Here is a 26,604-nt window from a genome sequence, read left to right as displayed (position 1 = left end):
GCACAAGTGATCATAACTTTTCTTTATGTAAAATTTAATGTATCTGTATAAATATACATTTTATATACAGAAAAAACGTTCTTTTTTCTACAGGAACTTCACAGCAGAGTTCCTTTTCTCACTAATAGTGCAGCTGTCACAAGCCCAGCAGAATCACAAGACAGTCAGCAATTACACAGATTATGAAATAAGTGAATATTATTTGTCATCTTTGGTCTGTTTTTAGTTTCCACGTGACATAGCTACGCAGCATAATAAAATAAACTTCAGTTTTCCCAGAGCAGGATTTCTTACCAGATTTACAAACAAGTATTCCTGACCTCTTCACATACACAAAGCCATTACAAATATTTAAAATATAAAACAATTGAAAGAAACAGATTGAAGTGAGAAGACGAGTACAAAAATATACTTGGCATTATCCAGCATAGTGATGTGGGTCAGTCATGAGTTGCATTTTGAACATTCACCACCGTGAGTGAGAGAAACTGCAAATTTAAGAAGTATACTTGACAACAACCAGCAGTCCTGTGTTAAGCTAACAATTTTCACCACTGTGAGCTAGAGAAGCTGTGAATGTGAGCACCTTAAGTCATAGTCTGCCTTCTGAAACATATGTATAACTTCAATTGCTGCATGCTATTGCTACTTCTGGGGAAATTCTGTGCCACTGTGCAATGCAGAATTTTGCAGAAATTAATGTTGTGTGCTCAGAATTTCCTTTCCCCCCATAGAAATTGGCTGCAATGCTGCTGGCTGCTACTGGGGACCGCTAGACCCAGCAGAGCCCAGCTAGCACATAGAAGACACTCCCAGGGGTTGCAGGAGGGAGCTAGACGGTTTCCAGCAGCTGCAGTTCCCCACGTGCTGTGAGGGAAGGAGACAGTGGTATGCAGGAAACTCCACACAAGCCTGTGACCCAGCATCAGCCTGTTTCTCTCTCTGGGCTCCGAGGGTAGTGGGGGCGGGTGTCTGGGCTGAGAATAGGAGGATGGGTGTGTGGGCTGAGGGGTGCTCATGGCTGGCCTTTGGTGGGAGGGGTGTGAATATCTGGGCAAGGGGGGCATGGCTGGGCTCTGGGGGATATCTGAACTGGGGGGCTCCTGCTGCTGGGCTGTGGGTGTCTAGTCCCCTCAGCTAGGCTCTGGGAGAGGGAGGGGGAAGAGAAACAGGAACTGCATTGTCATAGGGGATTCTTTAACTCTCTAATCCTGGGGGATTTTTTAGTGTGTGTCAGTACTGTTACAGACATACTTGCTGACTGGTATTTTGAAATACATTACCAAACTAATTGAAACTGGTGTGATTAGGTAGTGTTATTTTGACAAATAAAATTTCCAGAATGTTAAAGTATTGTGCGCAGAATTTTTAATTTTTTGGCACAAAATTCCTCCAGGAGTAAATTATTGCACATACTAAGATGGCAAGGTGGTCTGCCCCTTTAAGGGCCAGGAGGCCTGAGGCTAGCCAACCCTGTTCAATCACACCCCTGTATGCTAATTAACTATATCCTAGCCAGAGAGGGCAGGACTGATTGTTCAGGCTGTCACCTGCCCCTGTGTGGGCCTCATAAAGGACAGAGAAACTGTTTGGAGAAAGGGAATTAAAGGGAGTAAGTTGGGTTACTGTGGCTGGCTCTGAAGAAAGGTCTAAGGAGAAGCTGACAACTCCAGGGAAGTAGCCTGGGAGTAAGACCCTGAGAAAGCAAGGGAGAGCCAGGACAGTAGCAGAGGAAGGTTGCCCACTGACTTCTTGGAGTCAGAGAGTTGGACAAGGAAGGCAGAGATCTGTGAAAGGACTCCAGCTAAAAAGAGCTGGGAGTCCATTATGTGGGACTAAAGTTGAGGATTGTTTTGTTAATAAATGCAGACTCCAAGCAGGGGAGTTAGTGGACAGAAAGACTCCCTGGATTATTTTGGGAGCTCAATGAGAGGAAATTGAGGCAGAAAGTGCCTACGTAATGGGAACTTACGCATTTCAGTACAAGTAACTCCTCACTTAAAGTCATCCGCTTAAAGTTGTTCGCTGTTAATCGATTAGGAACATACTCATTTAAAGTCATTCAATGCTCCACACTTACGTTGTTTGGCTGCCTGCTTCCCCCGCCTCCTGTCCGCGGCTGTCAGCTGGCTTGCAGCCTTTTGGAGGCGAGGGGAAGGAGTGTGGACTTGGTGCCCAGGCTCCCCCTCCCTCCCGAACACCGCAAGCTGCTGATTGCTGCGGGCAGGCTGCAGGGGGGAGGAAGGGGGAGCGTGCGCCAAGTCTTCGCTCCTCCCCCACTCCTGCCTTCTAAATGCCGCAAGCCAGCTAAGTGCCCCAGGCAGGAGGGAGGCAGGAGGAGCGAGGACTCAGCGCACCTCCCCCCTCCCTCCTGAATGCGGCAATCAGCTGGCTTGGGGCATTTAGAAGGGAGGGGGAGGAGCCAGGATGCAGCGTGCAAAGTAAAGGGGGAGGAGGTGGGTCAAAGGTGGGGGCTTGGGGGAAGGGGTGGAATGGATGAGCTGAGGGTTGAGCCCCCTGCCCCTGGTGCAACCCCCCCCCCCATTTACATTAATTCTTATGGGGAAATTGGATTTGTTTAACATCGTTTCACTTAAAGTTGCATTTTTCAGGAACATAACTGCAACGTTAAGTGAGGAGTTACTGTATTTAGTTCCTCTAGCTAACACTCCGAAGATGGCTAGATCGTTTATACAAGAGGAGACAATACAGGCTAGAACAGGGTGGGACAAACTTTTTGGCCCCAGGGCACATCTGGGTAGGGAAATTGCATTGCAGGGCTGGGGCACGGGTTGGGGTGTGGGAGGGAGTGTGGGGTGTGGAATGGGGTGCAGTGTGCAGGAAGGGGCTCAGAGCACAGGGTTGGGTTGCAGCGTGCAGCAGGGGGTTCAGGGCAAGAAGTTGGGGTGCAGGAGGGGTTTGGGCTCCAGCCCAGCACCGCTTACCTGGAGTGGCTCCAGGTTGGCAGCAGCATGCACCAGTGCCAGGGCAGGCTCCCTGTCTGCCTGCTCTGGCCCCGCACCATGCCCGGCCCCACATCCCTGTGGCCCCAAGGGGGAGGAGTGGAAGAGGGCTACGTGTGCTGCCCTTGCCTGTGGGTACCTCCCCCGAAGCTCCCATTGGCCACGATTCCCTGTTCCTCGCCAATGGGAGCTGCAAGGGGTGGTGTCTGGAGGTTCAGGCAGCACATGGAGCTCTCTGCCTACTAAGGGGCACAGGGACGTGATGCCGGCTGCTTCTGGGAGCAGCACAGGGCCCGTGGCCATCCCGCGGACCGTATCCAAAGCCCTGAGGGGCCAGATCCGGCCCGCAGGCTGTAGTTTGCCCACCCTTGGGCTAGAAGGATGCTTGCTTGTCTCTTCAGTCAGAGGGCCAAATGTGAGTAGGCTCCCACCTGCCCTCTTTATTTCTTATAGGGTAGTTTGACTGTATGTAGTGTGTTGGTGGCTGGTTATTATAGGGTTAACTCCTGTACATGAGTGCTGGACTATGTGTTGTATTTACATTCACTGGCTGTCTCTTAGAATAGAATCCCCTTTGCTTTCTTCCCCACTCCCCAACCAACCAAAAAAAAAAAAAAAGGAAACAAGGGCATAAGACTTAAATGCACTACTGACAACTAAGGTGTAGCTTCTAGAAAGATCTGGTAACGGCCATTCATGCTTCTTACAATGCCAACTTTCTAAACATGGTGCTCCGTCTGCAATATAAGCAGTAGCCTGACATTTATTCTACTTTAGAAGTGGTTCAATGTCAGAGGAAGAACATTTGTGTGTAAAGATACAACAATGTGATATGCAAAAAGGATACTGGGAATGACAGCTATCCATGACACTATAGAGATGGCCATCCTTACATAACATGTAGAGTGACTGTTCCATTGTGGACATGACTTGAAAGAGATGACAGATTGAAGTGTAATGTAAACAACACCAGAGCCAAAAGCCACAAGAGCTCCTCCATCATGGACGCTGGGAACAGATAACTCCTGGAAAGAGAATCAGCAAAGTGATTATCTGTTATTATTTGTATTACAGTAGTGCCTAGAAACCAGTTATAAAAACTGGGCCTACAGATCAGCTGTGAGAGGTGAGGGAAAGGCTAAGGAATGTGTCAAAACCAGAAATAGTTGTTGAAGGGAAAAGGAGCAAAAGCGAGACAGACTGAATTTGTATGAACAAAAAGGTTGACAGATATAACTCAAGGATTATGTTAAAATGTTAACTAGTAAACAAGAGGAAAGGAAGACCAGAGTTCAATTAACCAAAACTAGTGGTGTTGGAAATTAGGACCTAACTGGTGGAGAAAAAATGAGAAGACTAGCTATTCCACCCATCACTCCCTTTTTGGGTCCTTAAAGAGGACTTTGGGGAGGGAAATTTGGGTACTGAGGTGAGCTTCACATCTTGACTGCTGCCCCACCAGTTCCAGGGACATTGGGCCTTCACATCCTGAGAGATGTCTGACCTGAACCAGGCCAGAGGAAAACGACTCAGACAACTCTACCTTCTCCACCAGTTTCCAGCTAAATCCTAAATACCACCTGTACAATTTATTGATTGTGAAAGATGCCACCTTGACACCACTGCAAACTGAGTGTTTTTCTCACAAAGAAGGTACCCACGCAGATGACGCAAGATTGCCTATGCTATTTGCCAACTGCCTTCATTTTCTATTTGCGGGACTGGTTTCAGAAGTGATAAGCTCATATTCTCTCTATCTAGCCAGTCCTTGGCTTTTTGCTGTAACTGCCAGCTGGTAAGAGACTAGAACTGCCAGGGTCGCTTCAAATACTCCACTATCAGATGGTCAGTCAGAGAGTGTGCAATATAAAAACTAGGGGAGGGTGATGTGCAGCAGTCCAAACAGTGACTTTGATGTGAAAATCTCCATATTCCTCTGTCAACTCCCTGAGCTCCTTTCCCTTTCATGTCGTCGGCCATCTTTATTATGTTGTGATATCCAGCTTACTGAATATTCTCGCACTCTGAAATATATCTGGAAGTGAATCTACAGTAAAATAAAGTATATGGACAGCCAAAAGAACTTCTTGGATTCTCTGAATGTATAAACTATATATGTTAAACTATGCCAGATCTATATCACCTCTGTGCCAGAGAATCCTCTCATAGCTAGTCTAAATCAGTTTATAAACTGATTTCTGCCACCAGAGCAGTGCAAAGCAGCATTAATAGAACTTGTCTTCCTTGCTTTTGTTATATCTTGTTCCTTTCCTGGCACGAAGCCACCTTTCTCCCCCTTTTCTTTCCTATAATGGTGTAGTTTTACCCTGTTGTTGTCTTCAACATCGGCTTCCTCCCACCACTTCTTGTTTCACTCCTTCTCCCCCCACAGTCGTGTTTTATTCTGTTCAAATTTTTATACTATGTCCATTACTGTGCTATCTAAATGGCTCCTCCTCTCCATTTTTCCTCCCCCCCACAACCATGCTATCTATATATGAAAATAGGATCTCGTAATTGAAAGTGTTATGCTAGCTTAACTACAGGTGCTACCAGCACCACTATTCTCTTCTTTTCTAACTTATTTCTTGGACCATCTCTGCCTCTCACCCTAGCCTCATACATGCCAAAAAGGGCTCAGAAAATCACCAGATACCTAATAGCTAGGGACTAAGCTACTGGCCAAAGATATGGGGGAACCTCCTTTGTCCAGGGGCAATGGTAAGAAGCACAATCAGACCCACAGATATAAGATTTTTGCTTTGCCTAACTCATCATGCTCTGAGGAGTTTCTCCTTTAATGGTCAGTCGCTCCTTAACACTATCCCACCAACTATATTTCACTTCTGTATTTTAAAATACTGTATGATTAAAAATAGAAAACAAACACCTGGTTCACCTCTGTTCACCTTCACAGTTCTTTTGCTTTTAGGCAACATTGCTAGCTATCTTCCGCCCACACTTTCCGGCAGTTTGGCTGAGCATTCAGGAGCAATACCATTACAATTATACTCTCCATCCTGCCTTCCCCAGTACCAAAATGACCAAAAAACTTTCCTTACAACTAATTTTGCTGATTAAAAATTAACAACAGAGCTCACAAGATTTGTGTAGATAAAAGCAAATTATAAAATTCGCAGCATGTGTGAAATTGAAGTGTTTTCACAAAACATGTTGCAATTTGTTTTGGAGAGGGAAAGAATAAAGTCCCCCGGCCCCAGAGCAGTCTCATTCAGCCCTACTATAGTATTTTTCCTGCATTTTCAAATATACTGATTCTTTGGGATTATTTTTAAGATGCAAAGCATGATTTATATGATTTAATTTATACAGCATGTAAACCTTTTGTTACAAAATATTGCCTGAAGATAATATTAACAGAGCTGGACACCGCACTGGAGACCTTTTAGCCTGAAACATCCAATGTTTACTACTTGCAAAACTGTATTCCTCAGTTTTTAAAACCATCCATGGATTTGCTAATTCACAGGCCTTATCTCTCTTCTCTCCTCAGCTCTCTCTGGTTGACTATTACTGTTCTTCTCCGTTCCTTCCCTATACACAATTGTACATTGTTAGGTTACTATACAAGCACAACACTGTGTACAAAACAAAATGTCCCTATATTGTGACCTAACAATATATGACTGAGTTTGTTATCAGAAAGTCCCATAACAAACATGGCAGAATAAAAAGATGGGACTATAGCCTCTCCATTCCAACAAAAAATATGTTTCTGTCTTCGTGCCTCATTAAAATGGTTTCCTCCACGCCAAATGAGAAATCTTCTACTTTCAGTATATAAAAACCTACAGTATATATGATCACATTAAGTCACGGGAGGAAACTGGCAAACAATGAATTATTAATGCATTCTATACTCAGTAAATGGCTTGAAACAGATTAATTGTACTAAGAACAGCAAAGAATCCTGTGGCACATTATAGACTAACAGACGTTTTGGAGCATGAGCTTTCGTGGGTGAATACCCACTTCCTCAGATGCATGTAATGGAAATATCCAGGGGCAGGTATATATATGTGTGCTAGCAAGCAAGCTAGAGATAACGAGGTCAGTTCAATCAGGGAGGATGAGGCCCTGTTCTAGCAGTTGAGGTGTGAAAACCAAGAGAGGAGAAACTGGTTCTGTAATTGGCAAGCCATTCACAGTCTTTGTTCAATCCTGAGCTGATGGTGTCAAATTTGCAGATGAACTGAAGCTCAGCAGTTTCTCTTTGAAGTCTGGTCCTGAAGTTTTTTTGCTGCAGGATGGCCACCTTAAGGTCTGCTATAGTGTGGCCAGGGAGGTTGAAGTGCTCTCCTACAGGTTTTTGTATATTGCCATTCCTGTACTAAGAACGAACTTTACTATACAAGGATAGTCATAATAATAAATTAAAGTTCAAATATGCAGATTTCAGAGGTGAAATCAAAGCTGGTAAACTGCAAAATGCTGTAAATTATTGAAGCATACTGTTTGGCTCTGGCTTTTGGCAAATTATTGATAAGGTAAGCAGGCTACATGACATCCCAAGGAAGATTAAATAAATATTTCATAACATCCCACAGTTTTTTCCCCCTCAAGGGACATACTCAACTGATTTTATACTAGGTTTGCAGAAGCCCTAACACAGGAACTTTGCAATGATTGCAAAACACTTGGTTTGGATGGCCTTTTGCACCTCTCGCAGGAGTTTATACTGTTGTGTAGAATGCCTTTCTCAAGCTAGAAAGGAATTGGGGAAAATGGTGGAATTTAGATTTTTTACTTTAGTTACTCTCTGAAGAGTTCCCATGCAATTCTGTGTATTCCTTTCCTCGTCCAGCACAGAGAAGGAAAGTGAAGTAATAATGAAACTTTGCTTGTTGTCTCATTTTCATCTAGCTAAGAAGTAACTTTCAGAGAGGTAACATGGTCTTGTGATTAAGATATGGGCATGGGTCCCAGAAGATCAGGGTTCAATTCCCAGCACTCCAACAGATTTCCTGTGTGACCTTCAATAAAAAAACCACAATTTCTCTTGACTGCAAAATGGGGATGATACTTCCTTTTCCTGTCTTGTCTCTTTAGACTGTAAGCTGTTTGAGACAGGGACTTGTATCTTATTATGTGTTTGTACAGCATGAAGCACGATGGGGCCATGACTGGTTTGTATTGCAGTACAAATAGTAAAATAAGGAATGTCAGAATCTGTGAGAACTCGTCTCATGCTTTCTGACAAGATCCCAAAACCTATTTAAGAAACTTTTAAAGAAAGAACAGAAGAGTTGGAGAGAGAAAGTTAAAATAAAAAATAGATGACAAAAGAGATCATAGGCAGAGATCAAAATTTTTCTTTCTGATCTCTGGTCAAGGACCAGGGCTAGGAGAAGTTCATTATTGTATTTTTCAAATAAAATATTTCTAGACCTTCTGTACTGCAAGATTTCAAACTGATATTGCCAACTCTGTTCCTGTAACACTTCTTGTGTCTGGTCCAGTGGTTCTCGCTCTCTGCTCTGTATCTGCTCTGCTCTGCTCTCCACAGCATGTATTGAGAGAAAGAGGAGGGGACCCACCAGGAGTAGACCTGGCATCTTAGGAGCATGAAGAGTGCTACCAGCAAGTGGGCAGTAGCAAAGGGAGGGGCTATTTCAGGTTCAAGATACCTCACAAATATTTGCAGTTAAAATGTTTGAGGTGAAGCAGGACAATACGGAAAGCAAGCATGAGACGCATATTAGGAAGTAAGTGATATTAGAACCTCACAGTGTCCATCGGGCCCAGAAGTTCTCTTAGTAGAACAGCCAGTCTCCCTCCCTGCTAATCAGCACTCCTAAAATAGGTACAGACTTTTCTCTCACCTCTGCAATGTCCCCACTGTCTACCAGCCTGGGGAGCATAATAAATCCTGAGTTTGAAGCCCAAATTGGAGTCTGCTGCATCCTGCATGGTATCAGTTGACAGGTAAGCTGATTAGCTGCACCATCAAGATCAAAATATACGTTTACTTGGTCTCTAAATGGGTGATGTGTGTTCTGTTGCTCTATGAGAACACTAATTACCCAATGTGGTCAAGTATCTTTAAGATCAGGAAGTGGGCTGTTTTATTTTTAAAAGAAAGAGAAGTGGACAAAGACATGGGATTAGTAAATTATACTAGTCATTTGCTTATAATTTTACAGTATAAACTGTAATGGCTTGCAACAGAAAAACAAAATATTTCCACTCAAGTGTTCTTAGAACAAGACTTACTTTCTCAGGCAGCGGGAAGATGCAAGTTGCACATACACACAAACTTCAGCCTAGCTCACAACCCACTACTTCTTACAGTTGCAAAGTTTCTGTGCTCTGGGGCACATCTACCTTCACATATCCTTCTAAACTGCATGGTCTTCTATGTTCTTATGCGCCCTGACTCAGCAAAACATGTAAACACATGCTTAAGTCCATCCTCATTCAAAAAAGGAAAGTACTTTCACTTGTGCCTAACTTTAAGCATATAAGCAGTCCCAGCTTTTGCTGGTATATGCTGAAACAACAATAGGACGGTTTGCCAATAAAGCTAAGGTAGACAAGACCTAATATGTTTTGCCCTCCACACCAAACCTGAAAGGCTTAACAGATCACTTGTTCCACTGGAGTGATAACTTGCAGACTGGTGCTATTAACCTTTCTTTACCTGTCAATAAGGCTATCCTATACTAAAGAAGGTTTTGCCAGTATATCTATACCAGCAAACCTGCCTAGAGTAACTAATATCAGCAAAGGAGTGCTGATACAAGAATAATAGAATAAGCTAAACAGGTAAAAGCACTTTTATGCCAGTCTAACTATGTCTACAGCAGAGCTTTTGCTCGAATAGAAATGTCACCAAAAATCACACCCTTAACGGATACTGCTACACAGGCAAAAGTTTCTAGTGTGAAACCTGACCTTAAGAGAGTTAGGAGCCAAATATTTCCTTTGAAAGACTAGTGGAACAGATAGAAGTAAAAAAGGACATTGTTTCTCATGGTGTTAATTTACTAATCCATAAATACAGTATTAACCATTTAGATCTATAATTTTTTATGGTTAAAACTTTTAAAATTAGATTTGTGATTCAAATTGGACCATACCTGAAAATTTGCAACAATGCCCATTCCAATACAGCCCAGCAATCCAATACATAATGTAATTAAGTTACATGAAGGACTCATAAAATTTGATGATTCATTTTGCTTCTCTATAATTAAATATCTGATGTACATTGTAGCTGCACCTAAAAAAATGCAAAACATTTATTTTAATTTACTATGCAATTATGTTATACATTTCATTTTCTTTGGTGAAATTGCATATACATTTACAAAATTAACTTAAAACCACTATCCACTGAATTATATTTTCTCTAATTCTACTGTGATGGGAGTGGGAATGGGGACTAAAAAGTAGTAAGTTCTACATGTATTATTTTCAGATGCCATTTTGAAGGGCTGTCCTCAATACTATCTTCCCCAGTTGCCCCCATAAATTACTTTGGGACAATTTAGGAAACAGGGTCATTTCAGTCTCTTTACAATTTGGATTTTAGAGAGAAGAGAATGTTGACAACCATGCAGCCCCCATCAGGATAGGTTATGACAGGGAGATGAGCACTAAGTTGGAAGATGGACAGTTTATTAGACTTTAGTCTGCCCTGATAGAGCTCTATATTCAGAAACTATATCTGTTAATTATCAGCATATAGCTTCTTTGTTGGATGTAAGTAATAGGGAAAAAATGCACTCAGTTATGTTATCTGAAATTGTTCTCAACTCTTGGGGCCCAATTCTGACTAGCCCTTGCCATTAGAACCCTGCAAACTAGTGTATATGGATATTTTTTGCCAAAAAATATCACTGTCTTTAGGCTCTGATACTCAATCTATAGGCCCTAAAACTCAATTAATTCCTCTCAAGGACCTATTTACATATGAAAATTGACTACATCAGCGAAATGCATTATAACAGGATGGGGTCAATGTTGTAAATCAAGCGCTGTAAAGAATAACATTGTAACACAGTTCATAACTCAGGTCCTGTCTACAAAGGGAAGAACAAATCATACAGCATTATACACAATTTCCCCAACATAGTCAGGGCTGCCCAGAGGATTCAGGGGGCCTGGGGCCCCCCGCCGCTGAATTGCCGCTGAAGACCTGACACTTCGGTGGCAGGTCCCGGGGCAGAAGGACCCCCCCCCCCCCGCCGCAGATCCTCGGGCACTTTGGCGAAGGACCCTGCTCCAGGGCCCCCAAAAAACTCTCGTGGGAGCCCGGGGCAAATTGCCCCTCTTGCCCCCCTCTCTGGGCGGCCCTGAACATAGTAAACTTGCCTATGCAGATAGGTCCTTAGAGGAGATATAATTGGAGAAGAAGGTTGTGTATAGAGACTATTTTGGGGTTGGGGAGCATATATGCATAAATACGCAGGTCTGGATTCCTCACTCCATCAGATGAGAGGAGAGTGCACAGTCAGTTGCAGTTCTTTGATTCAGGACTCCTGGCCCCGCTGCAAGATTCCTGATGGACAGGGTGGATTGATTTAAATCAAAGCAATTTAAATCACTGATTTTGATCATGATTTTAATCAGCAAGCAGGAAACCTGGATTCAAATAATCAATTTTAATTGTGTACTTGTACTTTTTAGTTAATTTCCTAAGACAGACTGATTCAAATTGGTGGTAATCATTGAAATATGTTGATTTACAACTAAACATAGCCTTTATCCTAAATCATTTCTTCTTTTCGCCCACCAGGAGGCTACATTATATCTACACACATTTATTTAAGTAATTACACAGCTTAATTTACATGTATTCAGATTCTTATTTTTTACATTTTTTATTATGTTAGAAAATAATGAATGGTGCATTTCTTATTTACTAGATGATGCCTAATTTTTACTTGTGATTTGTGTCAATCTATTTGAATGGATATTCAAATCAATTCAAAGTACACAAAACCAGCATTTTAAAAATGTGCTGGTTCCCGGCCAATGGGAGCTATGGAGCCCCTTGACTGCCCTTATGCATAGGAGCTGGAGGGGAGACATGCTGCTGTTTCCAGGAGCTGCACGGAGGCCCCAGCTGGAGTGCCAGAGCAAGGCAAGCCCTGGCTGGAGCACCAGAGCAGGGTAAGCCCCGGACCCCTCTCCCTAGCAGGAGCTCGGGGGCCAGATTAAAATGTCTGAAGGGCCGGATGTGGCCCCTGAGCCATAGTTTGCCCACCCCTACTCTACACTCACTGACCCCTAAGTTGCACTCTGCAGTGCCCTGTATAGTGTTCCGGAGTAGGTTCTCTGCAGTATTTTGTGGGGACTGGAATAGGGGCAACCAGCTTCTGTTACTCATCCTACTTCTAGATCCAGATTCTCTGATATTCAGACAGAATTTGGCCCTAGATATGCTCAGACCAAATACCCCATACATACCTAAAAATGCTGAAATATTAATCATAAACCCAAAGATGCCACTTTCTGGAGGTTTTGTTCCTGTGTCACTAAAACAAGAAGAACAAGCTTGTAAGATTGAAGTCCTAAATTATACTACAATTCCCTAAAATAAATGTTATTTATATGAGGTTTTATTTTAAGAAGACAGACATTTAAACAAGGAAATATAATGTCCTCTGTTACCTGTCTAAGACTTTACTGGTTGAACTGAATGTTTATTTTGGGGTGAAAAAACTGTTATCTTACCATAGACCACAGTCTCTGGATTATATCCCTCCCCCAATCCATCACTCATACAGAGCTGTGATGATCTGGAGTTACACAACAGGTATCTATGAACGGCAACTAGTTAGAAGGACATTGGTGGACTTTACGGAGGATGGCACTGTCAATGCCATTTTATATGTCAATTGCCAGCTAAGCTAGTACTGTAGTTAAGACAACGGCAATCGACAGTATGCAGGCCTGTGGGAACATATGATTCTGTGTTGGACCGTTGGATCCTATGGATAGTTCTGCTATCAAAGGACAGAATTGTACTCTGATTCACACCCCAGCCCTCATTTCCAGTATCCTGCTCTCTCTACATGTGTGGATCTGCCTTTGACTGATAAAAGGACGAAGCAGCTACATTAAAATGATAGAGCTGCGGGGCCCCAATTCTCCTTTCATTTACATAATAGAAATCAGGACTAACTCCATTGAAATCAATGATATTAAATGAACGTGAAACTGCTGTAAAGTGAAAGGAGAATCAAGACTATCGCGCACTGTTAACATTCAAACCTGGAAGTGGTTCAAAACATAATTCTGCAATTTTCCCTCCTTAGCTTGCTATTATGTTTAGTAAAACAATTTTATTAGAGGCACTTTAGTAAGGTAGTCTCTGCTATATCCACACAAGTCTTCTCTTCAGGAATACATGGATGCTGGAACTAGGGGTGCTGCCACACCCCCTGGCTTGAAGTGGTTTTCCCCATATACATTGTTCACAGTTTGGTTCAATGGCTCTCAGCACCCGCACTATAAAAAGCATTGTCATTTAATGTCCAAAATGTCAAGGTTCTTGCTAAAATTCCAGGAATAAATAAATGTAGGTCTTACAGTATACATATAATTATAGTCTACTAAACACTATACACTGTAATGATCCTTGCTGGTACTGCACATTGAACAAGCAGTTCACTTTAGTGGTATGTACCCACTGCTCTCCTTCTACTTTGCTTACTGGTTATCTTCTTGAAAGAAGCCACAAATTCACCTTCTCAGTAATTTTGGGAAGTCTTCATTCTTGTAACCACTGATGTGACAAACAATTCCTTATTTTATCATGACAGAAAGAAAAGAGGTCAAACACCCAGAAAACTAATATAGAATATTTAATTGTACTTAGATTCATTCTATTCTGCCACTTCCATTTATTTACAACCAAATTTTCAAAAGTGGCCACTGACTTGGCTGCTTCAAGGTTTTTGACTGCCCAGCTTGGTTCAATTTTCATAAGTACTGAGCATCTGTAGCTCTCATAGACTTCAACTGAAACTGTGGGTGCTCAACACCATTCCCTCAAATCAGGTATCCAAAAGAACCAAGGCACCCCAAGTCAGTGGCTGTTTTTAAAAAAAGTTTGGCCATCGTGTTTACTTCAAGTAGGAAGACTGGAAATAGACCTTCAAAATTAAATCAGAAAATCACAATCTCCCTCTGCCCCCAAAAGGTTGATGTGCATCGCCTGTCTATCACTTCCTTGCAAATTAGGCTAGCTAGTCAAGAATGGTAAGAAACTAGATGGATACATTGAAGATAGTGATCTGAGTCCTTTTCTTTCTGAAGTTGTTGAAACTAATACTGAAAACATTCAATACAGATTCTCAGCACATATGGATAAAAATTCTAATAGGGGTCAGAGAGCAATAGCTTCTGACACTTCAGCATTTAAATCAATGTCTTAGAGTTTCTACAGCCTCTCAGGACAACGTTAAGATTTTCTATTAATCTTATCTTTTAGTTATTATGGTTGTTAAAGCCTTGCTACAGCACATTCTTTTTAATAATCACACATATCTTACCTGACAGCGAACCTCCTAAAAACAATGAAGTTGCCTTAATTTCCCATTTAATGGCATAGGTGTATTTGAATGCCGTCCTTAATCTTTGCTTTAATTATCAGGGCCTTTTTAACCTTGCATTTTTTATATTTTCCTTATGAGCCTGGAGCAGTTTTATAAAAATGGCAGAAGACTTACTTGCAAAATAAGCCACTTGAGACAATTCTGGAGTACTTCTGCAAATTAGAAACTTCTCTATGCAACCCAAGTACTGAACCATGGTTACTTCAAAGCCTTTGAAGAGCTTCAGGTGAGAAGGGAATGGAATCTGCATACGTGAAGTATGCAGTTATTTGAAATTCTGGGAACACTTCACATTTTAAGAGCAGTCTAAATAATTTTATATTGTACTGAGCTCCATCCATTATTGAATTAAAGCTGTCAAACTAAATTGTATAGAGTTCTACAGTTTCAAAGAAAATCAGTGCTGTGTATATTCAAATATGTACAGTATTTAAAAATGATTGTTTTTTCAGACCACAACTATCATAGGCACATCTACAATGTAACCATAAGGTACAGTACTGGATTTTCAGGGACAAAATCATTGTAATTCTATACTTTTCACTATAAAGAATAAAACTAACATGAAATGAAAACTTAAAATGCATAACTGATGTTTTCAGGATCACTACTGTAGATACTTTACATAAATGATTTGCTTTAGCCTGTAGTTGAGAAAGATTTAAAATGAAATTACAGTCATCATATAGAAATTTTTAAATGGAAAAAACCATAGAGCTCATATGAAACAAAATCTGCTATTAATTTAATCTACAATAATGTACAGGTAAGGGTAACGCATTGTGGATAACATGAGGGAATTAGTGAAAAGTGATAATGTTTAAAATTGCCACTCAGAATTCTGCTGAATTAACTATTATTTTAAAGTGTATGGAGGGGAAAGAGAATGAATATTTAAGATCCAAAATATTTACACTCACTGTCAGAAAATATGCCTATTATAGAGTCAAATTCTTCTGCTTCAAAATGAAATCCCAACATTTATCATAACAAGGAACTATGACATTCATTGACTGAAAAAGTACCATCTTGCAGAAAATATCCTTAGGAATCTGACACTGAGTATTCAAACCACCAAGTTAAAAATGAGCCAGAAAATTCAACCCAATGCATCCTACAGGGTGACTTCAAGCTTTTTGTAAAGATCAGTTTAGATTCTGAGCAGCATAAAGGAAAGGACTTACCATCCATCCTACATCCACTCCCCATTTTAGGTTCTGTATATGATAGACAGTGAAGTTTCCTAACAAGAACTGTGTTTAAGCAGTTTACTAGGAAGATATTAATATAGGTGTCCTGGCTAGTGTAGACAAGTCCTATGTCTTAACATGATATCTGTTACATTATAAAGAAATACAACTGAAATAGCTATGAGTGGACATATATGGGTATTTATAAAATAAAAAGTATTATAACTGAAAACTTGAACCTGATAATATCCTGCTCCTTTGTCTAACTGAAACTCTTCCTAGAGAACTAGTTCATTTTTTAATATCCAGTAAATGAGCCAAGACTACATATTGCACAACTGAAATATCTTGCAACATTCTTCCCCTTTCACTTTAATCATGCTAACTTATGGCTGAATCCCATGATTCAGCTATCTATTAAACTAAAGGAACGAACCAAGTACTAAACGGTCAAAAAATGTGTTACAGCTATCAGGCAAAAATCACCATATCATCCTGAAGCACACAAAATGCTGAATCAGCCTTCTATCAAAATCAGTTGAGTTCAGAACTATTAAAAAATTGTATGCCAAATTTTGCTGCATATCCTGTTCCACCAATGCAATTCTATGCTGCTCTGAAATGATAGGGCATATTTTCATCTCTTCATCCACTCATTCAGGAACTATGGCTGTACAAATGCTAGCAGACCTGAGGCCAAATTTGTCTAATGGTGTATGTGACAAAGGTCTCAGAAGTGACCTGCAAAGGATTTCAGTTAAATTAAGCTTGTGTCCTTCCCCTCCACACCCACCTCTTACTGATGAATAAAGAGAGTCTGAAGTGTTTTTAATCTAATTTATTTTCCTGATTATTTATTTATTTAAAATCTTAGACATATCAAGATTATAAAGTCTGGTCTTCCCTAGTTTTATTTGAAGATCTCCTAGGAGACAGAAGGATATTTAATGTGAGACCTTAACACCTTTATTGAAGGGTAAAGGTGTTGAATCTATAACCTAGGCCTAATCTCCATACAGTTCTAGCACTGATATAACTGTGTCAGTTAGGAGTGTGATTTCTTTTTTAAACCAAAAGTTATACCAGCACAATCCCTACTGTGGATACAGTAACACCACTATAAAGGTGCTTTAAGTTTAAATTGGTATATCTTATTTCCCTTCCTATTGTAGGGAAGAGCTATACTAGAATAAACACCTTTACATAAGTAATACTGTGTCCAAACTAGGGGGGTTGTACTGCTTTAGCTATACTGATATAGTTTACTCCAGGGGGAATTCCGCACCACTGCGCAATGCAGAATTTTGCAGAAACTAACGTATGCACAAAATTTCCTTCCCCCCACAGAAATGGGCTGCAGTGCTGCTAGCTGCCACTAGGGGCAACTGGACTCAGCAGAGCCCAGCTTGCACATAGAAGACCTTGCTGGGGGACAGAGAGGGTACCAGAGCAGTGGTGGGCAACCTGCGGCCGCATGTGGCTCGTCAGGGTAATCCACTGGCGGGCCGCCAGACTGCTTACATTTGCATGGCCACCCGCAGCTCCTAGTGGCTGCAGGTTGCCCACCACTGAGCTAGAGTATTTCTGGCAGCTGCAGTTCCCAGGATGCCTTAAGGGTAAGAGAGGGTGGCGTGGAGAAAAGTCCATGTAAGACTGGGACCGAGCATCAGGCTGTTTCTCCCTCTGGATGGATCACTGGGCTCCAGGGGGAAGAGGGTTGGGGGAGCCCCGTGGTTGGGCTCTGGGGAGGAGGGGTAGTGGATGTCTGCTCCCCAGCTTTGCTTGGGGGGTTGGGGGCAGAGAAACAGGAAATGGGTTGTTATAGGGGTTTCTTTAACTCTCCACTCCTTGTGGAATTTGTGTGTGTCTCTGTATTGTTACAGACATACTTGCTGACAGGTATTTTGAAATAAATTACCAAATTAATTGAAACTGTCATGATTAGGTAGTGTTATTTTGAAAACCAAAATTTGTAGAATTTTTAACTTTTTGGTGCAGAATGGCCCCAGGAGTATATAGTTACAGCAGTACAATTTTTGTGTCTACAAGGCCAAAGGCTTTCTGTACTCAGAATAATAATATATGGAGATATACTTATCTCATAGAACTGGAAGGGACCCTGAAAGGTCATCGAGTCCAGTCCCCTGCCTTCACTAACAGGACCAAGTAGTGATTTTGCCCCAGATCCCTAAGTGACCCCTCACGGATTGAACTCATAACTTGAGGTTTAGCAGGCCAATGCTCAAACCATTGAACTCTCTCTCCCCTTAACGTCAGTCACTGAAGTTAAATAGGTGTAAATAAATATACAATGTTGTTTTAAATGGAATAAATCTCTCTTCCCCTCTTAATTAGTATTATGTATTATTTGAATTGCAGTAGCCTCTACAGCAGGGGTCAGCAACCTCTGGCATGTGGCTCGCCATGGTAAGCACCAGTTTATTTACCTGCCGTGTCTGCAAGTTTGGCCGATCGCAGCTCCCACTGGCTGTGGTTCGCCGTTCCAGGTCAATGGGGGCTGCGGGAAGCGGCGTGGGCCGAGGCATGTGCTGGCCACGGCTTTCCACCGCCCCCATTGGCCTGGAGCAGCGAACCATGGCCAGTGGGAGCCGCAATCAGCCGAACCTGCGGACGCGGCAAGTAAGCAAACTGGCCCAGCCCAGCCTGCCAGGGGGCTTACCCTGGCGAGCTGCGTGCCAGAGGTTTCCGACCCCTGCTCTAGAGGCTCTGATCAGGGCCCCAGTTGTGCTATGCAAGGTACATACATATGTGTAATTTAAAATGCCTGAGTCTCTGTTCCAAAGAGCTTACACTCTTACAGCCTAATCCTACAAACATTTAAGCAAAGAAGCAATTAAAGATAAGCATGTAAATATTTACAGAAGTAGGGCCTGTATGTTAAGACAATAAATGGAGAAAAACAGATGAATCAGGGAGGAGTGTGAGAAGAACAAGGTAAACAGTTACATCAGGCCTGCATAACATACGGCCCGCGGGCTGCCACGAAGGGATTCTAAATCCCCCGCACACGGTGCTCTGTGGGCATCCCAGAGCCCTTTGAATTTCAGCCGTGGCCGGGAAGCAAAGAGCTCTGGGCTGCCGGCAGCCGCGGGGAGCCCAGAGACCTTTAAATCTCAGCCGCGGCCGGGAGTCAGAGGGCTCTGGGCTGCCCGCAGTGGCGGGGAGTGTAGAGCCCTTTAAATCCCAGTCGCAGCCAGGAATCAAAAGGCTCTGGGTTGCCCGCAGCCACGAGGAGCACAGAGCCCTTTAAATCTCAGCCACGTCCGGGAATCAAAAGGCTCTGTGCTGCCCACAGTCACGGCTGGGAGTCAGAGGGCTCTGAGCTGCCGGCAGCCGCAGGGAGCCCAGAGCCCTTTAAATCCCAGCCACGGCCAGGAATCAAATGGCTCTGGGTTGCCTGCAGCCGCGGGGAGCACAGAGCCCTTTAAATCCCAGCTGCGGCCGGGAGTCAGAGGGCTCTGGGCTGCCGGCAGCTGCAGGGAGCCCAGAGCCCTTTAAATCTCAGCCGCGGCCGGGAGTCAAAGGGCTCTGGGCTGCCTGCAGAGATTCCCAGTCGCGGCTGGGATTTAAAGGGCTCATGGCTCCCTGCGGCTGCGGGCAGCCCAGAGCTCTTTGAATCCCAGCACGCGGCCACTGTTTGCCCCCTCCCCGGACCCTTGCCCCAACTGCCCCCCAGGACCACCACCCCCTATCTAACACCACTGGTCCTTGTCCCTTGATACCCCTCTTCTGGGGCTCCTGCCCCTAACTGCCCCCCAGGACTCCAGCCCCTATCTAAATGCTGCTGCTCCTTGTCCCTCAATTGCCCCCTCCCAAGACCCCTGCCCCAACTGCCCCTTGGGACCCAGCCCCTATCTAAGCCTCCCTTTTCCTTGTCCCCAACTGCCCCCTCCTGAGACCCCCCCCAACTTTCCCCCAGGACCCCACCCTCTACCTGTCCCCTGATAAACCCCTGGGACTCCCATGCCTATCCTACTGCTGCCTGTCCCCTGACTGCCTCCCTGAACCTCTGCCCCATCCAACCACCACTGCTCCCTGTCCCTTGACTGCCCCCTGGAACCCCCTACCCCTTCCCCAACCCCGAGCTCCCTTACCGTGCCACTCAGACCAGCGTGTCTGGCTCCATGCAGCTCCAGATACGTTGCTGCCATGCTCCTCCGTGGAGCCCACAACCCCCCACTCCAGCACCTGCCTTCCAGATTTGAACACCTCAAAATTCAGGAGTGCTCAAGCTCACTTTGGGCAGCTGTTACTTCATTTCTCCCAAATCAAATATACTGATCCACTGTAATTTGCGGTAGAAAAAGTAGGATAAAATTGAGCAAGAAATGCTTATTAGGACTGGAATTGCTATTTTCAACAGCCATTGCCTTTTTGTTTGTTTAAAAGGAAGATAGTGATATTGCATTGGCAAATTCCCCATAGAAAGAAAGAGTGGAACAAAAGAATAATAAAGGCACCTCAACTTTTCCTCATTTACGGAGGACAGTCTTATAATATGCATCCAAATATCCTCCAATCACACAAACTGAAAATTGTTCCACATTACTGCAGCTCTGTAACCATATGGGAACCAATCCTGTCAGTGTTTTGTGCACATCCAAAATTCCTGCTGAATGACCCGCCCTGGGAGCGTTATCAGTGACCTAGGACTGGGGATGCAGGAGGTGTGGGCGGGGGAGGCACTGGTGAGGGGGAGCCCAGGGCTGGGGCAGCAGCGGGGTGGGGGGAGGGCACTGGTGGGGAAGAAAGGGGTAAGCCCAAAGCTGGGGCGGCAGGGGGTGTGTGTGGGTTGGTGGGGGGAGAGCCCAGGATTGGGGCAGCAGGAGAGTACAGGAGGGAGCCAATTTTTTTTTTGCTTGTGGCAGCAAAAAACCTAAAGCTGGCCCTGCCGGGTTCCCCCAGCCACTGGAGCCCCAGGCCCTTTAATTTGACCCTGAGGACTCCCAGCCACCTCTTCAGCTGGGAGCCCCTGGTTGATTTAAAATAAAGTATCACCTCCCCACCCTCAACTTTCCTTTTTGGCCCACAGCTGTTTTGGTGGGGTGGCACTGGGGAAGGAGGGTTTGTTTCTGTAGGGCTGGTCGGCCCTGGGGCGGGGTGTTTCTGCGGGGCCGGGAGATTTCAACCCTCTGTTGTTTTCTTTGGAGTAATGTGGCCCTCGCCACTTTACGAGTTGTGCAGGCCTGAGTTACATGATTGTGTTCGGTATAAGATGCAACAGTCACTTAGGCCTGGTCTACACTTAAAAAAGTTTTACTGATATAACTATCTTAGTTGGGTACATCTACATGACGGGATTATTCCGATTTTATATAAACCGGTTTTATAAAACAGATTGTATAAAGTCGCGTGCACGCGGCCACACTAAGCACATTAATTCGGCGGTGTGTGTCCATGGTCCGAGGCTAGTGTCGATTTCTGGAGCGTTGCACTGGGGGTAGCTATTCCGTAGCTATCCCATAGTTTCCGCAGTCTCCTCCGCCCCTTGGAATTCTGGGTTGAGATCCCAGTGGCTGATGGGGCAAAAATCATTGTCGCGGGTGGTTCTGGGTAAATGTTGTCACTCATTCCTTCCTCTGGGAAAGCAATGGCAGACAATCACTTTGCGCCCTTTTTTCCTGGATTGCCCTGGCAGACGCCATAGCATGGCAACCATGGAGCCTGTTTTGCCTTTTGTCACTGTCACCGTATGTGTACTGGATGCCGCTGACAGAGGTGGTACTGCAGCGCTACACAGCAACATTCATTTGCCTTTGCATGATAGCAGAGACGGTTATCAGTCGTTCTGTACCGTCTGCTGCGCCATTGTAAATTAGAAATGAGATGACAGTTATCTGTCGTTCTGTACTGTCTGCTGCTGTCATGGGCGCCCCCGGCTGAGGTTGGCCAGGGGCGCAAATACAAATATGGGAATGAATCCCGGGACATTTCCTCCTTTATGTTGTATCTAAAAATAGAGTCAGTCCTGCCTAGAATATGGGGCAAGTGTACTAGAGAACCAGAGAGCACAGCTGCTCCGTGTCAGATCCCGCAGAAATTATGAACTACATGCCATTCTAGGGGGTGCCCCTGCAACAACCACACCCGTTGCTTCCCAGCTTCCCCCAACCCTCCTGGGCTACCGTTGCAGTGTCTCCCCATTTGTGTGATGAAGTAATAAAGAATGCAGGAATAAGAAACATTGACTTGTTAGTGAGATAAAATGAGGGGGAGGCAGCCTCCTGCTGCCATTAGGCCAGGCAGGACATTAAGCGGTGCAGGGGAGAGGAGTCCAGCATCCCGCTGCTATGATAGTCCAGGCAGGACATTAAGCAGTTCGGGGGAGAGGAGCCCAGCATCCCGCTGCTATGATAGTCCAGGCAGTACAGAACATTTTCTTTACACATGAAAGGGAGGGGGCTGATGGAGCTCAGCACCCAGTTGCTATGATGAAGACAGTTACCAGCCATTCTGTACCATCTACTGGGAATGACCAGGAATCATTCCTATTTTTACCCAGGCGCCCCCGGCCGGCCTCACCTGAGGCCAGCCAGGAGCACTCACGGGCTGATTATGACAACGGATAGCAGTCATATTGTACCATCTGCCACTGGGGAGGGGAGGGGATACTGCTCTTCACTGCCGCAGCATTGCATCTACCAGCAGCATTCAGTAGACATACAGTGACATTGAAAAAAGTCAAGAAACATTTTTTTCCCTTTTCTTTCACAGGGGGGGGGGAGAGGGGGTAAATTGACGAGCTATACCCTGAACCACCCCAGACAATGTGTTTGACTGTACAAGCATTGGGAGCTCAGCCAAGAATGCAAATGATTTTTGGAGACTGCTGGGGACTGTGGGATAGCTGGAATCCTCAGTACCCCCTCCCTCCCTCCATGAGTGTCCATTTGATTCTTTGGCTTTCTGTTACGCTTGTCACGCAGCACTGTGCTGTGGACTCTGTATCATAGCCTGGAGATTTTTTTCAAATGCTTTGGCATTTTATCTTCTGTAACAGAGCTCTGATAGAACAGATTTGTCTCCCCATACAGCGATCAGATCCAGTATCTCCCGTATGGTCCACGCTGGAGCTCTTTTTGGATTTGGGACTGCATGGCCACCCGTGCTGATCAGAGCTCCACGCCGGGCAAACAGGAAATGCAATTCAAAAGTTCGCGGGGCTTTTCCTGTCTACCTGGCCAGTGCATCCGAGTTCTGATTGCTGTCCAGAGCAGTCACAATGGTGCACTGTGGGATACTGCCCGGAGGCCAATACCGTCGATTTGCGGCACACTAACCCTAATCTGCTATGGTAATACCGATTTAAGTGCTACTCCTCTCGTTGGGGAGGAGTACAGAAACCAATTTAAAGAGCCCTTTATATCAATATAAAGGGCCTCGTTGTGTGGATGGGTACAGCATTAAATCAGTTTAACGCTGCTAAAATCGGTTTAAACACGTAGTGTAGACTAGGCCTTAGTGATGTGGTGTTTCTTATACCCAAACAGTTATGCCTGTAAAAGCCCTAGTGTGAACATAGTTATATTTGTAAAAAGATGTTTTAGACCTGGATAATTATTCCTCTTTCCATATGGTAATAGCCATATCATTGTAAAGCATCTTTATACCAACATAAGTGTGTCCACACCTTGGTGTCGTACCACTTTAACAATACAGGTATAGGTAAAGCAATACAACTTTTTCATAAGCCAATTGGACCTGATCTAAAGACCACTGAAATCCAAGTCCATGAGACTCTCTCTATTGACTTCAGGGGGATTTGGATGAGGGGCAAGATTTTTAAAGGCATACAGTAACTTCTCACTTAAAGTCATTCCAGTTAACATTGTTTCATTATTAAGCTGCTGATCTATTAGAGAACATACTTGTTTAAAGTCATGCAATGTTCTGTTATAAGGTTGTTTGGCTCACCCCACTCTGCCCGCCTGCCTGGCATTCCAGCTGGGGAGTTGGGTCGGGCAGGGCTGGTGCAAGGACGTTTTGCGCCCTAGGCAAAACTTCCATCTTGTGCCCCCCCCCTCGCGCCCCTTCCTGGCAGACACACCAAGCGGGCGTAATGGGGTAAGCCCCAGGACCCTGACCCCGCAATGTCCCTGCCTCAACCAAGCTTCACATTCATAATTGGTGGGCACACTACTACACTGTTTGTTTAAAATTATTTAAACGTATACTGTATATGTATATAATGTCCTTTGTTGAAAAAAAAATGTCCCTGGAATCTAACCCTGCCCCCCTTTACATTAATTCTTATGGGGAAATTGGATTCACTTAACATTGTTTCACTTAAAGTAGCATTTTTCAGGAACATAACTACTACATTAAGCGAGGAGTTGCTGTGTAGGCATCTAAAGATGCAGATAGGCATGCAGTGGCATTTTCAAAAATGGAAAATCCTGCTAGGTGTCTATCTGCATCTTTAGGCACCTAAATACCTTTGAAGTTCCGGCCCAAGGCCCTTAATGGCTTATCTTCCTTGTGTCTTTTGATGTCATAATTTACACCAGCTTTCCAGTTTTCACCATGGCCTCAAACTAGCAAACACTTACACATGTGAGTAATTTTATGTGTGTACAGTAGTCTCATGAAACTACTCATGTCCATAAAGATATGTAAGTATTTGCAGGATTGGGGCCATAGTCTTCCAGCTGAAACAGGATTTGAAATATATATATATATATAAAGCAGGGAAGGAGAAAAAAATTACAATCTCTCTTGCCCCACACTGTCTTTTAGGTCCTTTTTACACACTATAAAGGAAAAAAGGGGAACAAATCAATTTCTCCCCTTTGTCACTTTTAACCGTCTAGGAACTAAATCAAGATAATTATTCTACTAAATATTCAGATGTTAAATATTAATAAAGTCAAAACTAGGAGTAATTAGCCTTTTATTTAACTGTAATTGAATAATGAAAGTAGAAAATAAAATATAATATTTAAAGCACTTCACACATACGCCTTCCCATCCCCTTCTGATGTAATGACTTTTATCCCCTATCTAGTTTAATTGTGAGAAAGAGAGAAACATTTCCATAAAAATTGCTTCAGTCTTGGGTCAGTAACCCAACACATAAACAAAGAAGACATTTAAAAGACATCCACTAAAAGACCGAGCAATGAAAATATCAGATTCTGGGCTTTCTAAACAGAATATAAACACTGCAGGACCCCAGCTCTTAAATGAGTCAGACTCTCTAGAATGATCCTTGAAGCACGTTGTGCTCTTTGGGCCCAAATTGTGCTATCATGGTACAGGCAAAACTCCCAATGCCCGAGAGAGTTTTACCGGGTTCAGTAGGGCACTCCCCAGGGGCAGCTGGTTTAATCCCTGTACTCTGCAGTCATGCAGAAGCGGGACTGGCGAGAACCACGAACGACATAAGCAGAGCGGTCCTGCCTCCCCGGCATCCAACGGGCTCTGTTGTGCTGTGGAAAACAGGCAGGTGGGGCCCTGCTGCAACACGTGTTTCCTTTCTCCCGCCGAGGCAAGCAGCCACCCCAGCCTCTGCTCTGGGACAAGACCAACTTCCCTGCCTCACTCTCCTCGGCAGGGGAGCAGGATCCTTCTCCTTTTCGTTGAGATGCCAGCGCAGTGCCCCTCCCTGCCCTCACCCCGCCAGCTTCTAAAACCTCAGCCCCTCGCCCCGCTGCACCCTCCACCTTTCCCCAGCCGCCTGGGCTGCAACCGCCAGGGGTCCCCGCACTCCAGCCCTCACGCCCCCGCCCCACCTTTCTCCAGCTCTCAGCTCCCCCGGCAGCCTCCAGTATTGCGTTGCAGCTCCCTCCAGCCCCGCTTCGGTCCCAGCCCCCATTTCCGCTGCCCCTCGCCCGAGGGCTGCTGCCTCGGAGCCCTGCGGCTCTGCAGCCTGGGGGCAAGGCCCGGCCCCTGCCCCTCCCCTCGAGCGAGCGGGGCGGGGGGCTCCCACCTGATGTAGGGGACGAGCGGCTCCACGTGCCCCCCTAGCACGGCGATCACATAGGAGATGATGAAGGCAGCCGAGGACCAGCAGACGAGCAGCGCGGGGATGAAGGCCACTCCCGGCATGAAGCACAGCATCCTGCCCCGGGGGGTCCGCGGCGGCAGCCCACCCCGGCCGGCACGGGAGGCGCCGGGCGGGCAGGAGCGGGCTCTGTTACGGAGCCAGTGAAGTCACAAAGCGGATGGGACAAGGCTCAGCGGAGGAGCCACGACCGGCTGCCAGCCCCCCCGCTCTCCAGAGACACCCCGAGAGAGGGTCTCCCAGCCTAGCCAGAACTGCGCGGTCTGTCCCCGCCACACACACACTGGCCTATTCCTCTTCTTCCCCACACTGGGCTGGCCCCTTCCCCCGTCCCCGCACACACACGCACACACTGCTGTTCCCTTCTCTCCCACGCACAGCTCTATCCCTCTCCCCCCTCCCTCCCGGGCTATTCCTCTTCTTCCCCACACTGGGCTGGCCCCTTCCCCCGTCCCCGCACACACACGCACACACTGCTGTTCCCTTCTCTCCCACGCACAGCTCTTTCCCTCTCCACCCTCCCTCCGGGGCTATTCCTCTTCTTCCCCACACAGGGCTGGCCCCTTCCCCCGTCCCCTCACACACACACAGGGCTATTCCCTTCTCTCCCACACACAAGTCATCTCTTTCCTCCTCCCCCCCGCCCCCGGCTATTTCTCTTCACAGGCACAGCACACACAGGGCTGCCTCCCTCACACACACCGCGTGTCTCTCCCCCCCCCCCCATCCCCTCTAACATGCAGGCAGGCACACAGGTGTATCCATTCGCACAGCCAGGCTTAGCCAGCTAGTCCTTTCGCTCCTTGCACACACTAAAAGTAAGCCCATTCAGGGAATTT

The 26,604-nt window shown here is 45.0% G+C and overlaps 1 protein-coding gene across 2 annotated transcripts in view; it reads right to left on the bottom strand.

The window, feature by feature from the left end:
- DRAM1 (DNA damage regulated autophagy modulator 1) overlaps positions 1 to 26,384 on the bottom strand; it is a 33,180-nt gene extending 6,796 nt beyond the window's left edge. For both annotated transcript variants that reach the window (XR_003998053.1, XM_030544358.1), the window contains exons 1-4: positions 25,691 to 26,384; positions 12,399 to 12,466; positions 10,064 to 10,206; positions 3,811 to 3,988 (exon numbers count right to left, since the gene is read on the bottom strand). Coding sequence is in view for 1 of the 2 variants with exons in the window: in XM_030544358.1 (XP_030400218.1) it covers positions 3,811 to 3,988; positions 10,064 to 10,206; positions 12,399 to 12,466; positions 25,691 to 25,821 (520 nt within the window). In the remaining variant the exon portion in view is untranslated. The remainder of the gene's footprint in view (positions 1 to 3,810; positions 3,989 to 10,063; positions 10,207 to 12,398; positions 12,467 to 25,690) is intronic.
- Positions 26,385 to 26,604: the final 220 nt, after the last annotated feature.

This window comes from Gopherus evgoodei, chromosome 1, assembly GCF_007399415.2.
Source record: "Gopherus evgoodei ecotype Sinaloan lineage chromosome 1, rGopEvg1_v1.p, whole genome shotgun sequence".
NCBI classification, from domain to species: Eukaryota; Metazoa; Chordata; order Testudines; family Testudinidae; genus Gopherus; species Gopherus evgoodei.
The sequence above is the reverse complement of the archived record's forward strand: the minus strand, read 5'-3'. Positions and strand labels throughout refer to the sequence as shown.